This window comes from Leucoraja erinacea, chromosome 3 (genome assembly GCF_028641065.1).
Source record: "Leucoraja erinacea ecotype New England chromosome 3, Leri_hhj_1, whole genome shotgun sequence".
NCBI lineage: Eukaryota > Metazoa > Chordata > Chondrichthyes > Rajiformes > Rajidae > Leucoraja > Leucoraja erinaceus.
Window position 1 is genome coordinate 29,731,979 of NC_073379.1, and position 16,609 is coordinate 29,748,587.

Here is a 16,609-nt window from a genome sequence, read left to right on the forward strand (position 1 = left end):
GGTATGGGAGCTCCCAGGGAAGTGGTGGAGGCAGGTTCATTGGTATCATGCTAAGCATATGGATGAGAATTATGGTGGGCACAGTCAGGCAGGTCTAAGGGGAAAAAAATTTCATGGATTTGTAGGGCCGAGATGGCCTGTTTCCGTGCTGTAATTGTTATATGGTTATATGGTTACCCCACTGCGGACATTGGATTGTCTATGGGACTGGTGCACCACAATGCTAAGAACTGTATTATGTACTCTATCTTTTCCTTTGCTCTACCTACTGTACTTCAGTTTGGCTTGACTGTATTTATGACTATTTATTATCTGATCTGATTGAATAGCATACAAACAAAGGTTGTCACAGTACGTTGGTACACATGATAGCCTTTCTTTCGTGCCCTTCATCTATGTTTCAAATGTTCGGCCAGGCTCTTGCACAGTGGACAGTCCTCTTGTTTGCCATGATAGTAATAAACCTAAACTGTTGTCACTGCACTCGAAGTGGATAGAGTATTCAGATAGATTTTGTTGTTGACTGAATTCCATGGTTAGATTCACAGAGAATGTTGATTAATGCGCTATGCTTGATGTTGTCTGCATGAACATTCAAAAGCTGCCACGTAAAGGCACAATTAAGCAAACAGCAAAGTGCTGGAGTAACTCAGCTGGTCAGGCAGTATTTGTGGAGGGAAATAGACAGACAGCATTTTGGGTTTGGACCCTTCTTCAGACTGATCATCAATCTGAAGAGTCCTGACTCACCAGCCTATAATTTTCTTGATTATCTCTGCTTCCCTTTCTAAACAAAGGTACAACAGTAGCTACTCTTCAATCCTCTGGGACCACACCAGTGACTAGCAAAGATACAAAGATCTTCACCAAGTCTCTCTCGCCTCTCTCAATATCATGGGATAGATTAGAGTCAGAGTCATAGAGTGATATAGTGTGGAAACAGGCCCTTTGGCCCAACATATCCCAGCAACATATCCCTTCAAACTTGTCCTATCATGTACCTGTCAAACTGTTTCTTAAAGGTGGGATAGTCCCAGCCTCAACTACCTTGCATGTTCCATACACCCACCATCCTTTATGTGAAAAAAATTACCCCTCAGATTCCTATTAAATAGTTTCCCCTTCACCTTGAATCTATGTCCTCTGGTCCTCGATTCCCCTACTCTGTGCATCTACCGATGTATTCCTCTCATGATTTTATACACCTTTATAAGATCACCCCTCATCATCCTGCTCTCCAAGGAATGGAGACTCGGCCTACTCAAATCTCCCTATAGCTTGGACCCTCTAGTCCTCATAAATCTTCTCTGAACCCTTTCAAGCTTGACAATATTTTTCCAATAACATAGTGCCCAGAGCACAACACAATACTCCAAATGCACACAGAAATGTCTTGCACAACTGCAACATGACCTCGCAACTTCTATCCGCAATACTCTGACTGATGAAGGCCAAAGTGCCAAAAGCCTTTTTGACCACCTTATCTACCTGAGGCTTGATATTCAAAGAACCATGCACCTGCAATCCTTGATCCCTCTGCTCTACAACACTCTCCAGAGGCCTACCATTCAATGTAGGTCCTGCCCTTGTTGGATGTCCCAAAATGCAACACCTCACATTTCTCTGTATTAAATTCCATCAACCATTCCTCAGCCCACCTGCCCAACCGATCAAGATCCTGCTGCAATCTTTCACAATCATCTTCATTATCTGCAAAACACCCACTTTTGTATTATCAGCAAACTAGCTAATCTTGACGTGTATGTTCTCATCCAAATCATTGATGTAGATGACAAACAGTAACGTGCCCAGCACCGAACCCTGAGGCACACCACTAGTCACAGGCATCCAGTTTGAGAAGCAACCTTCCACCATCACCTTCTGCTTCCTTCCATGAAGCTAATTTGCTATCCATTCAGCTATCCCTCCTTGGACCCCATGGGATCTAAACTTCCAGAGCAACCTACGATGTGGAACCTTGTCAAATGCCTTACTAAATCAGGTCCTATGGGTTTTATCCACCTTAATATTTTTCAAGAACCCCAATTACACCTCCTTCATGATTTCAAATCGTCCTTGCATATTAGTGTTCTCCACACTGATCTCACCGCCCTCCGTATCCTTCTCCTTGGTGATTTAATATCCCACCCATATCCTCTGACTCCAAGCATAATTTCCCTTCTTTATCCTTGAGTAGTCCTTCCTATCCCTGGGTACCCTCTTGCGTTATTGTACTTATAAAAGTGTACATTAGGATGTTCTTGAACTTGATTCACCAAAGACATTTCATTACCCCTTTTGACTCTTCTTATCACAATGAGTTTTTTCCATATTGTTTTATATTACTCAAAGACCCTGTTATCCTTTTATTTTTGACCAAATTTACAATTTCCTTTGGTTATCCAGTTTTGTTTCCTTGCCATCCTTATCCCTCCTCCATATTGGAACTTTGATCAGCTGTCCTATAAACAACCCCCATAAGGCAGGTACCTAATAACAACCACTCCTAATTTATTCTCCCTAACTCCTGTCTAATAATGCTGTAATCTGCCTTACTCCAATTCAGTACCTTCCCCCAAGATTCAGACTTTTCCTTGTTCAAAACAATCTTAAAATTTATAGAAGGTACACAAAAATGCTGGAGAAACTCAGCGGGTGCAGCAGCATCTATGGAGCGAAGGAAATGGGTGAAGTTTCGGGCAGAAACCTTTCTTCAGACTGATGAGGGGTGGGGGGGAGAAGGAAGGAAAAGGGGAGGAGGAGGAGCCCGAGGGCGGGGGGATGGGAGGAGACAGCTCGAGGGTTAAGGAAGGGGAGGAGACAGCAAGGGCTAGCAAAATTGGGAGAATTCAATGTTCATGCCAGCCGGACGCAAGCAACCCAGGCGGAATATGAGGTGCTGTTCCTCCAATTTCCGGTGTTGCTCACTCTGTTACACAGTTAAAATTTATAGAGTTGTGATAACTATCCCCAAAATGCTCTTCCACTGAAATACCATTTACCTGGCCAGGCTCGTTTCCCAATACCAGGTCCAATATAGTCCCTCGAGTTGCATTATCCTTATTCTGCACTAGGAAACCCTATTATAGTTCAGAAAAGTGAGAAATAAGTTAATGGAAAGATAGATATAGGATCCTGAGGGATCTTTAAGGCTTGGATGTAGAGGCATCCATGGGACATTCTAGAATAATGAATCACTGTTTAAAAAAAGAGGTAGATATCGATAAGATGAAACTTTTTCTCTCAGTCGCAATTTTTTAGAAATGATTCCTTAAAGGTCAATGAGAGTGGAGTATCTGAATGTTTTTAATGTGAGGTAGATACTTAATATGCAGTGATATTAAAAGATGTTGAGCCAGGCAACGATATGGAGTTGTGGTTACAGTCAGATCATCTACCATCTTATTGAATGGCCTACTCCTGCTTCTAATTCATTTGTACATACGTAATGAGAAAAAGCTGGAGTGTGGAGCTAACTGGACAACAGAGACAGAGTTGGCGAATGGACACCTGTAAGCTTTAAGATTTCCTGATGACTGCAGGAAGTAATACATCTTTCTGGTGCTTATATGTTGCTGGCACAGCCAGTATCCATGGATGTTGCAGAGCAATCTCCAGATTACCACATTTCTTTCTGTAACTCAGAGCTCCCGGAACTGAAAGATTATGCCATCTTGTTCTAGATCCCCTCACTAGAGGAAATAGTTTCCCCATTACTTTTATATCTTTTATATTCTTTTTGTCATTGAACCAAATGCCCCCACAACCTCTAACATGGCAGATTACTCTTGCTGATATTATGTCTAAAATGTATTGTCATTATTTTGGGAGGTTAAGCCAATTTAAGACCAGTTTAAGACAAAGTACCTCTGAAGTATCACTTCACATATTTGTATTACAACTTCTGAGTTAAAGGCTGATACTGTTAGTTTTCTTGATTTAACAGGGTTTATTCTACACTGTTAACCTTTGCATTAGTGCACTATAAATTCACTATAAATTCTGCAAAAAATCTATTGAAAATTCAAAGAAAATAGCAGAAATATCGTTTGCAGAAAATCATATCCTAACTGCATTTATGACATCCAACAAAATATCTGTGCCACGTATTCTGCACTTTTGGCAGCAATATATGAAAATCATTTGACATTACTGTGCTGAAACCGTGCTGGCAATGGTAGCAAAATAACATGACCGTACTCTGGTATCTGTTTGGAACCCAAGGTTTTAAAGATAAAAAATGAAATTTAAAGCCACCTTTGCACATGCTGTCACCTAACTTCTGGCTTACTCTACTGAAGCTACTGACTTATTTCTATGTTAGTTAACTTAGTGGAACTTTGCAGATTGTTGCTCTCTCCTGGCCATTGATCATTTCCTTTTCTGTTAAACTTAACATCTGTTAATTATATCCAACCACAGACGTGGAGGAGCAGAGTTAACCGAGTAATGAGCTTGAAAGCTATTGTTTTTTCTTCCACATCCATGTCTGTTTCTTCCTCAGATACATTCAGCACATCAGAGAGTTAACAGCTTCAATTCATTCATTAAATGCTGCTCCACACAAGGGTTAGATTACATTTTTTTTAATCTGCTACTTGAGCCCAACTGCATAATTACCCCTTTTTTTACAATCTGAATCAATCTCACGGAACTCAGTGGAATTTGTCACCTCTTAATGCACCTTGGGCAGTGACCGCAGCTGTACATAACTCCACTGAATGAGTTATTGCTAATTTACCCTGTGGATTCGTAATCAAGTATCTGTTTAGATTGCTTTGTTCACTTGCTGAGTTCAAATTATTTTTTCTTTCCAAATTTAAAAACCTGCAATAATTCAAATTATTTACTTTTTTATAAAATTGTGACAATTTGTTGTCAAAATAAGAGGAAAATGAGATAAAATCCTGTGGAATCAATCTGGTGGATGCACAGAATCTCTTGCTCAGAGTATGGGAATTGAGGACCAGAGGACATAGGTACAATGTGAAGGGGAAAAGATTTAATAGGAATCTGACGGGTAATTTTTTCACACAAAGGGTGGTGGGTGTATGGAACAAGCTGCCAAAGGGCATAGTTGAGGCTTGGGACTACCCCAACATTTAAGAAACAGTTAGACAGGTACATGGATAGGACACATTTATAGGTATATGGACCAGACGCAGGCAGGTGGGACTAGTGTAGCTGGGACATGTTGGCTGGTATGGGCAATTTTGGCTGAAGGGCCTGTTTCCACACTGTATCACTATTTGACTATGACTCTATGAGAGACTCATTAACCTGAGCAAGCTTTAGGAGGAAGAAATTGCAGCTTTCTGAAACTCCCTCAGATTATCCAATCCATCAGTAAATTAGAAAAGGAAGCAGAGATGGAAAACTCTGAGGCACGCAGAGGATTGCATGCCAGTCAGCAGAAATTTTCAAATGTAGTTGGGGTAAGACATGAGGCAGTAAGAACATTGTAGATTATAGAGTCATAGAGTGATACTGTGTGGAAACAGGCCCTTCAGCTCAACGCCCACACCGGCCAAAAAGTCTCAATGCACTATCCCACCTGCCTGCGTTTGGTCCATATCCCTCCAAACGTGCCCTATCCATGTACCTGTCTAACTGTTTCTTAAACGTTGGGATAGTCCCAGCCTCAACTACCTCCTCCGGAGGTAAAAACATATTTTTACCTTGATTCGTTAAATCCATGTAATATTTAGGTTGAGCTTGGTCATTGACCATTTCCGAAATTCTTTGTGGAAATGGGGCTGCAAACTACAGTGTGTTCCATGGAACAAAGCCCACTCTACGCTTCATGCTAAGCGATGTTTTGCATAACTCTGGGTCTCTGTTGGGGATGCTTTTCAGAATTTAGTCAGAATTTCTCCAATTCACAGACACAATAATATACACTGTCAAAAGTCATGTAGAAGTTGTGAGCTCATGTACCAAGCATATCAAACCATTACAGCATAGAAACCTGCCTGTGTCCCAGTTATTTTTTGCTGATAGTTAAGCAACACCATCTCACAGTATTCCTTCCCCTCCCTTGTGTTTATACAACATCCCTTAAAACACATCAATGCATTCAATTCAGCTGCTGCCTGTGAGGGAGGCTGCACCATTCTCACCGCCATCTGCGTACAAACTGGGTTCACTATAAGTGATTGTCCTCCAGTAATTGTGCCTCATTCTGACAAGCCAGATTGAAAGATGAGAATCTATTCTCACAAGATTGGAAGAAGCACAGCCATGCAGCTGAAAATAGGTTTACTCCACATTGAAGCAAAAACATACCAATTTCCGAGACTTTTGCTGCCAGTGGGAATTTGACTCCTGGCTTCCCTTTGGGATTTTTGTTAACACTAACAGCGTGATTCTGAATCCTGCAAATAATATCAACAATTGTCCAAAGCCCGATTTAAAGATTTTGGATGATTTCCAGTATCCCTGGTTTGATAAACATTTGTTTTTATTTACTTGTGGAACAAGCAGTTGTCATTAATCCTGCTTCCCCTTTGGTATATAAAGTGCCACGTTCAACGTGTTCTTTGCCACCCATCTCCACATCTCTGGGCTTCCTCACCACTTATGATTAGCACACACTACTCATGCTTACAACTATGCATTCCTATCATCACCAGCAATATTTCCACAATCCCGTGGTGACAAGCAGATTGTCATAATGTTTGGGGACATCACGGGCAGCCACATGGATAATGTGAAAGAAAATATAGAAGGACTCATCATTTGAGATATATTGCTCACTGAATTACGGACCAACCCACTCCGCTGGACCTCTCTGTAGAGCAACATTTAAACAAACACCAAATACATCCACATATGTGTCTGGAATACTTCAAGAGATAAAGTCAAAATCACAATAGATAGACACAGAAAGCTGTAGTACCTCAGCGGGACAGGCAGCATCTCTGGAGAGAAGGAATGGGTGATGTTTTTTGGTCGAGACCCTTCTTCAGATTGCTTGTCCTGCTGAGTTACTCCAGCTTTTTGTGTCTATCTTCGATTTAAACCAGCATTTGCAATTCCTTCTTACACATTTTGTCTGCTCCACTGCAAAATCAAGTCAAGATCACTGTCACTCTTAATGGGTCAGGCAGCAGTTGTGGAGGAAATGAACAGGCAACATTTTGGTTTGGTACCTTAAGTCCTAAGATGCTGCCAGATCCACTGTGTTATTCCAGCACTGTGTTTTGCTCAGGATTCCAGCATCCACAGTTCCCTGTATGTCTCCATTGTTGCTCTTAATTTCCTGCCCTCAGGATATTTTTTATATAGCTAGCAAGATGCAAATATTGATGCCAATGCCAGTATTTATCATTCATCCGTAATTGTTCTTGAACTGAGGAAGCAGTTAAGAGTCAATCGCATCGTGGAATTGGAGCTGTGAATGGATCATAAAAAAAATTCCCTGTATTGAATTCCCAGTTGCCATGGTGAGATTTGAACTCGTATCTCTAGATAAATGGTACAGAACCTGGTGGACCAGCGACTTAACCAATACATAACCTTAACCACTATTTAATCTGTCGCCATACACCTACTGACATCTTCCACAACTCACAGTTCGCTGCTCGCTGTTACATTACTGAGATTGTCCAACTTCTATATTCAAACGGCGTCTACTTTTCCTTCACCCCACGGAAAGAGGCAGTGTGGCTCTATCCATTTGTTGCCATTGCAAGCATCCCCAAAGTGCAGGCACTCATAGACCGCACTCGGGCCCTTACATAGATCTCCATGGCAACTTCCTTCCATGAATCTTAGAGTGAAGCCTTCGGGAGTTTCACTGGCCGCTTAGGTCAAAGGACATACTTTATGTGGGTAATATTATCCACCAGCTTATCTACATCCTTCACCAAGGAGCATTTTCCCTCCCTTCGCCCATCATTGAAACACCAATTTTTAAGCAATGACATTCTCCAAAATCGAAAAGCAGTCAATAGGTGGCTCTATAGTAGTGACCTCATGACCAAGTCCTGAACAGGGTAAGAATACAATACAAGCAGTATGTTCCATCAGAATTGCCCCGTGAATGATCTGTTTTGGCTTTCTCCTGAGAGCCACAACATCACGAGAATGGTCTCGACCCAAAACCTCACCCATTCCTTCACTGCAGAAATGTTGCCTGTCCTGCTGAGTTACTCCAGCATTTTGTTTCTATCTTTGGTGTAAACCAGCATTTGCAGTTCCTTCCTACACATCACAGAAGCTGGTTTGTGTGGGTTTGACAGAAAGAAGGAATGCCTCAGAGAGATTTGGCGAGTATGAAATGAAGAGAAAGTAATTTAAGAGGAAGATGAGGATCTAATGTTTGCAGTCACAACATGTGAGTTGTGGCTTTAAAATAACTGGTTTCAATCAGATTGATTGTTAATAGGATACAACTGTGTTTTACAGCACCAGCATCAACAGCCTGGAGTTTATTGGGCAACTTGTTGACAGGCACGGTTCTGTAAGGGTCCTCATTGATATTTCCAATTTCCCAAACTAATAGACTTCTCAAATAAAGGCTGAAGATTTACATGGAAACTGTTTGTATTGTTTCCTGTCAACATTAGGAAACACTCAGAGCCTGCCTTCCTTTAACCTTTTTTGCTTTACCTGATCATTTCACAATTTCAACTATATATTGTTTTTAAAATATCATCTTCATATAGTTCATCATATTCTAATCTCCTCAAATCTAATAACTTCCCAGTGAGTCGGGATGCTGGCCAGTCACAAGTTTGAAAGTCATTCTGAAAAAGTGATTTCCAATACTGTATATAATCTCCGCAGAGAACGGGCTGGAATTATTTGATACATTTTTGTGATCAGGAAAATAATTTGACCCATGCCTCCACTGTTTGTCATATAACTGAATGTTTCAATTCAGCATATAATGCAGAGGCGGGTGGATGTCTCCAACAGCGCTGAAAAAACTATCTGTCACTACCCTCAGCTTTCATCCTACTAATCATTTCTGTATTCCATTCATCATCTTCCTCCCAGTTCGATTCCGGTTAATCTTCTCTAACCTCCTGTGTGTGCTTGCAAAGGACTTTGCTAAAGTCCATACAATATAGATGTATGTGCATACATTCCCCACATTCAACCCAATTTTTTAGAGTAAATGGAAAAATGCAGACATGGAGAATTGTGTGGAAATGTGCAACAGTTTATTTGACTATCTGACTACACTCTGGATGTGAATATTCATCGTCAATGTATGTCACACATTTATGTTACACTATTTTTACTTTTTAAAAGAAAAGAGTGAGAGGTTTTCTGATTATTTTTGATCTTCTCAAAGGAACTTGTGCTGGATTTCATACGTGCCTTGAGGCTTATGTTCATTTCTTCTCAGTTCAATCAAATCCTGAGTCAATTTCTCACCAGTTTCCATAGCATCAGCTTTTAAAATAGACTAAAAAATTATAAAACTCAACAATATTGCCATATAAATCTCAAATAAAAATTACTGGGTTTATGTAGACACTTATGATTTGATCCCCTATGTCCATGTTATTTATTTGTACCATATACTCCAACTAATGTCCCATTTTCATATGTCATATTTTCTAGATAGTGTTAATACATGAGAACATAGAAACAGTAAACTAGGAACTGGAGATACATTGGAGCAGGCACTTTGAACCTGGACCCACCAGCAAGCAGAAATATCCTCCTCCCATCCAGTCTGTTGGACTGTCCTCATTTTGACACTTGTAACAGTTTTCTAATTAGTTTAAACTCTAGTGAATTTTGGCCCAGATAACCCGATCTGTCCTCGTATAAGTCCGGTCATCTCAGCAATTTCAAGTTGGTTGCGATGTTCCCCTTCAAAATCCAGGTGACAATTGTATTTCTCTTTCAATACCTCTTCAACTGTCCCCCCAATATTTGGCTGAATCAATCTCAATTGTGTTCTGGGTCTCCTGCAGTTTACATAACTCAGCAGGGGTTTAATTTGCTGTGGAATGTGGCGTTGTTCTATAGTTTAGAAAGGTTAAATAAGATTAAATAAGCTACAAGAATATAATAAATAAAATACTGGGATTTCTTTTGACACCTATATAATGATTTCTGTCCAGTATATGCAGATTGTCCACTGTATTGTGTTTCATTCTCTCTATCTTATGTGTTATCTTTTGCTTGTTTCTGTAGAAATTGTGATGGGCAGAATATCCGTTACAGGACATGCAGCAGTGTGGTAAGTCTTGCTCATTTAATTTTACTCTCAGCAACCCTGACTAGAGTGAGAAGCAATGTTTGTAGTCAGCTCTTCAATGTAAGTAGACCTATAGCTGAGGGTCTACTGCCAAACCAGATAGGGATGGGGAATAACAAGGCTTTCTATTCCATCTGTTTGCAATGAAAATAAGCAGCAGCATTTCCAATAGTCCGATGCTTTTTGTGTTCATTCCACGTCTGGGAGAAGTTCTTTATATTCAAAGTGTTCTTCCTATCACTTGAGGGGTGATCTTATGGAGGTGTATCAAATCATGAGGGGAACAGATTCTGGAGTAGTTCCTGAAGATTGGCGGGTAGCAAACGTAACCCCACTTTTTAAGAAGGGAGGGAGAGAGAAAATGGGGAATTACAGACCAGTTAGTCTAACATCGGTAGTGGGGAAACTGCTAGAGTCAGTTATTAAAGATGGGATAGCAGCACATTTGGAAAGTGGTGAAATCATTGGACAAAGTCAGCATGGATTTACGAAAGGTAAATCATGTCTGACGAATCTTATAGAATTTTTCGAGGATGTAACTAGTAGCGTGGATAGGGGAGAACCAGTGGATGTGGTGTATCTGGACTTCCAGAAGGCTTTCGACAAGGTCCCACATAAGAGATTAGTATACAAACTTAAAGCACAAGACATTGGGGGTTCAGTATTGATGTGGATAGAGAACTGGCTGGCAAACAGGAAGCAAAGAGCAGGAGTAAACGGGTCCTTTTCACAATGGCAGGCAGTGACTAGTGGGGTACCCCAAGGCTCAGTACTGGGACCCCAGCTATTTACAATATATATTAATGATCTGGATGAGGGAATTGAAGGCAATATCTCCAAGTTTGCGGATGACACTAAGCTGGGGGGCAGTGTTAGCTGTGAGGAGGATGCTAGGAGACTGCAGGGTGACTTGGATAGGCTGGGTGAGTGGGCAAATGTTTGGCAGATGCAGTATAATGTGGATAAATGTGAGGTTATCCATTTTGGTGGCAAAAACAGGAAAGCAGACTATTATCTAAATGGTGGCTGATTGGGAAAGGGGGAGATGCAGCGAGACCTGAGTGTCATGGTACACCAGTCATTGAAGGTAGGCATGCAGGTGCAGCAGGCAGTAAAGAAAGCGAATGGTATGTTAGCTTTCATTGCAAAAGGATTTGAGTATAGGAGCAGAGAGGTTCTACTGCAGTTGTACAGGGTCTTGGTGAGACACACCTGGAGTATTGCGTACAGTTTTGGTCTCCAAATCTGAGGAAGGACATTATTGCCATAGAGGGAGTGCAGAGACGGTTCACCAGACTGATTCCTGGGATGTCAGGACTGTCTTATGAAGAAAGACTGGATAGACTTGGTTTATACTCTCTAGAATTTAGGAGATTGAGAGGGGATCTTATAGAAACTTACAAAACTCTTAAGGGGTTGGACAGGCTAGATGCAGGAAGATTGTTCCCGATGTTAGGGAAGTCCAGGACAAGGGGTCACAGCTTAAGGATAAAGGGGAAATCCTTTAAAACCGAGATGAGAAGAACTTTTTTCACGCAGAGAGTGGTGAATCCCTGGAACTCTCTGCCACAGAGGGTAGTTGAGGCCAGTTCATTGGCTATATTTAAGAGGGAGTTAGATGTGGCCCTTGTGGCTAAGGGGATCAGGGGGTATGGAGAGAAGGCAGGTACGGGATACTGAGTTGGATGATCAGCCATGATCATATTGAATGGCGGTGCAGGCTCGAAGGGCCGAATGGCCTACTCCTGCACCTAATTTCTATGTTTCTATGTTTCTAACAGATAAGTTGAATGCACACATGCTTTTCTCCAGGGTTGGGGAGTCAAGAACTAGAGGCATAGGCAGAAGAAAAAGGGGAAAGATTTAATAGGAACGTAATGGCTAACCTTTTCACATGGAGGGTGATACTTATATGAAATGAGTGACCAGAGTTATCGTTTGAAATGGAAAAAGATGAGAATATGCATCATCTCCTAAAGTATGGCTTCACAAAAGCTTGCCCTTTTCAGCAATTGCAGTGATGCTAGTTATGATGTATTATGTTATAAGTAGACTACCTTTAATGGTAAGCAGCACATGAGAGTCAATACTAAGCATATAATAAACTCATATTTTCCATAACTTTACATTCAATACACTCAATTATACTCTGGTAGGTTTCGAAACCCATACAGTGTACATCGTTCATCTAAATGAGACATACATAATTAATAATCTTACAGATGGGTAAGTGCTGATTCACTAACAGAATCAACAGTATTCTAGGTTTAATTGTTGTGAAGCATTTTTCATGTTTAAGAGTGTAATAGAATATGCAGATATTAAATTGCACTATCGATCATAGGCTGATTATTTTGGTTCCTAATGGTGAATAATGACAAATAGTTGGTTCATCAAGCCATATAGCATGTAAACTACATCTGACATATCCCTCACAACCTTTTCCTATCCATGTAGCTGTCCAAATGTCTTTTAAATGCCATTATCATACATATGTCAACCACTTCCGCTGGAAGGTTGTACCATATGCATACCACCCGTGGTGTGAAAAAGTTGCCCCTCGAGTTCCTATAATGGCTTTCCCCTCAGCTGAAACCTAGATACTCTGGTTCGTGATTCCCCAACATGACACCATGTTCAGAGAACTATGTACTTGTACTACTATAGAGCCCTACCATTCACCAGATTACTATTTTGAACATATGCAGCTCGACATTTACATTTATGCAGCACATCAAACATCTTCCAGCCCACCTTCCACCCCCACATCAGTCTGAAGAAGGGTCTCGACCCGAAATGTCACCTATTCCTTCACTCCATAGATGCTGCCTCGCCCGCTGAGATTTTAACTTCAAAAACTGAAAGCTCTTGCAACCAGTGACAAGATGAATAATCATTTAACGGGGCAGAGATCAGTTTGCTATTTCTATCCTTGCATTTGTTTCTCAGGTGTAAAGCAGGTTGGCAACAGATCAAATGCACATGAGCTTAGCCTGTGCCTCCGCTGTGCAAGCAGCCATCTGAACCTAATTCATGAGACCAATCATTTAAGCCTCCCCTAGACAGTTGCCAGTATGAGGTAGCAGGCTGCTTGAATACTTCTTCCCTGTGGCTACCAAACTGTACAACTCCTCCCCTTTCTGTGGGATAGACTGACACCCCTTCCCTCCCCCCCCAATCTTTGCATATCCACAATTCTTTCCAATCGTCACTTTAATTTCATGTTTCATGTATCTTGTGTTATTATGACTGATCAATTTCCCTCCTGGTATAAATGAAGTTCTATCGTATTGTATCATATCGTACCTAAACTGGGTACCCAGTGGCAGTGGCAGTGGCCCCTGGGTTCTTCAGTCACTACTCCCTCTCTGGCCACTAATCAAAGAAATATGTTTTCAGAGATGGGATATTTAGCCCATGAATGCTGGCTCTGTAACTGAGCTTTCCACTTTAACTTATTCCCCTCATTGTTCCCCACAGTATTCCCAGGCAGTTATTTCCTTTTTGAATATTTAACCAATTTGTTTTTGGAAGTTCCTGTGAAGCTGCTTTCACTTCCCTCTCAGCATCACTTTCAAGATCACACCAGCTCACTGTGTAAAAACGTCTCTGCTCGTAGCATCTTTGGTTGCAGACTCCTCTGGTTGCTGACCTGCCGCTGTCAATTTTAAGCCATTGAAATCCCTTATCATTTTGAACATCCCCTTGACTTAATCTGCCGTGTATACACGCCCAGCTTCTCTTGTCTCTCTACAGAGCAGGTCCCCATTTTGAAGGATTTTATTCATTGTTTTCTGAGAAACATCAGGAGGGGACAGCAGAGATGAGGATATTAGGCTCATAAAATGGATCTTTTGCTGCTAATTGATGACAACTTCCACTGGCCAGGAATAAGAGTGATATATATTTGTTGCTCTGAACAAATTGTCCCATTTCATTCTCACTCTGCCTTTGCCGGTTATTCCGGTTATTCTTGAGGAAAAATATAATCTAGAAGAAGATAGTAAATAAACACACATAGTCTGATCGTGACAAATGATGAGTTTAACAATGAGGTTCAATATAAACAAATCTGTTAAAGTTTTAAACAGCAAGATACATGCTCCATTGTTCTAATTCTGTGATTTTTAACTGTTTCCTATGGGCATTCTTATTTCCTGTGGGAATCTTGAGAAATGTCATCCCTTAGTGTGTTTGGTGACCTTTCAATCCACACTAATATTTTATTAAATTGCCGATGTCATAATTGAATTAATTTGAATCGAATTCCTTTATTGTCATTCAGACCTTACGGTCTGAACGAAATTTCGTGCCTGCAGTCATACATATAATCATACAATAATAAACAACACTAAACACAAATTAACATCCACCACAGTGTATCCTCCAAGCACCTCCTCACTGTGGTGGAGGCAAAATTCTTAGGGCTGCAGTCTCTTCCCTCCTCCTTCTCCCTCTGCGCTGAGGCGATTCCCCACCGGGCGATGGCACAAACAGTCCCACGGCTCACTGAACCCTGCAAACGGGCCGGCTCAAACACCGCGGCCCGGGGTGGTCGAAGCTGCCGCCCTCCAGTCCAGCGGATAACAACCAAGATCAGAATTTCCTTGAGATGTAAAAAAAAATTGATTCATTCATTTGTCTGATTTAATTGTCATGTGCATCCAAATAATGACCTTTTATTTTTTTATCTTATTGGAGTGTAAAATGTGAATTAATCATGGAAAGATATACCTGGTCCACTTATAGAGCCATGGAGCCATACAGAATGAAAGCAGGTTCATTGGCTCACTGATTCCACACCATACATCTACCAACCATTTACATGAATTCTGTATTAATCCAATTTTTTTAAATTCTCCTCACATTCTTATCAACTCCCACCCCCTGACCACATTCTCTCACTCACTAAGACACTTGGGATATATTACAGTGGTCAATTAACCTACCAAACTTGAAGGACACAAAGTGCTGGGGTAACTCAATGGGTCAAACAACATCTCTAGAGACCATGAATAGGTGATGTTTTGGGCTGGGACCCTTCTTCAGACATTGTGAGGTGTGGGGGACAAGGTTGGGAGAGACAAGAGGCTGGTCTATGCGTAACAGGTGGACGCTGGTGAGAGGGGGTTAGATAGGCAGATGGTTGAAACAAAGGCGAGAGATTAAAGCAGAAGGTTGAGTTGGACAGATTGAAGACTTGCAAATTGTGAAGCCAGAGGAAGCAATATAAGTGGTTGGGGGGGGGGGGGGGGGGGGGGGGGGGAAATGTATGAGTCCACGTGACACACAGGGAATGGGAGGGGAGTTTTGACGTCTACTACAAACCTACCAACTTCCACAGTTATCTGGACTACACTTCCTCCCACCCTGCCTCTTGCAAAGATGCTAGTCCCTACTCAATTTCTCCATCTGTTCCCAAGATAAGATTTCCATTCTAGGATATCCAAAATACCCTGTTTCTTTAGTAAACGTGAATCTCCCCCTCTGTCCTTGGAAGGAGTTAACTCACCAATGTCAACTTTGTGTCCCGTGGTTATGCCCTCGCTCCCCCCAGACAGAATAAGGTTAAGAGTTCCCCTGGTTCTCACCTTCCACCTCACCAGCCTCCGCATCCAACACAACATCCCCCAACATTTCCATCACCTCCAATGTGACCCACAACCAGTCACATCATCCCATCTCCTGCAGTACACTCATTCCTTCGCACACATACCATACCCTCTCCAGGTACATTCTCCTGCAACTACAGAAGATGTAACACCTGTTCAGATACCTTCTCCCTACCTCCATCCAGCAGACCTAACAGGTGAGAAAGTGGTTTATGTGCACCTCCTCTGACCAAGGCTTATTGGATCTCCCCTTTCACCCCCCATTCCAATACTGACTTTTCTGTCCTGGGCCTCCTCCATTGGCATGCAAACTGGAGGAGCAGCACCTCGTAGCTTACAACCCAAAGGTATGAACATTAAACTCTTCAATTTTGGGTCACCTCAAACAAACTCTCCTCTCCTTTCTCCCATACATCCCTCCATTCTCTTCCCCCTCCCCTGTGCCCCATCTGCACTCACACGTATTTTTCCCCTCCTCTTCTCTTCCCTTCCCTACGACATTCCTTCCACTGGCTTCACAATTTGCAGCTCTTCAATCAGTCTCTCACTTCTTCTGCTATAATCTCTGGCCTTTGTTCTAACCATCAGTCGATCAAACCCCCATCGCCTATGTTTACTTAATACCATGCTTTGTATTGCCTCTATTCCCTTCTTTCAACCATCTTCCCCCACCCCCACAATCAGCCTGAATTAGGGTCCTGACACGAAATATCACCTATCCATGTCCCTCAGCGATGCTGCCCGACTCACTGAGTTACTCCAGCATTTTGTGTTC

At 41.7% G+C, this 16,609-nt stretch overlaps 1 protein-coding gene across 2 annotated transcripts in view; it reads left to right on the forward strand.

The window, feature by feature from the left end:
* LOC129695430 (ADAMTS-like protein 1) overlaps positions 1-16,609 on the forward strand; it is a 368,144-nt gene that overhangs the window by 243,626 nt on the left and 107,909 nt on the right. For both annotated transcript variants that reach the window (XM_055632373.1, XM_055632374.1), the window contains exon 4: positions 10,159-10,204. In XM_055632373.1, coding sequence (XP_055488348.1) covers positions 10,159-10,204 — 46 coding nt within the window. The remainder of the gene's footprint in view (positions 1-10,158; positions 10,205-16,609) is intronic.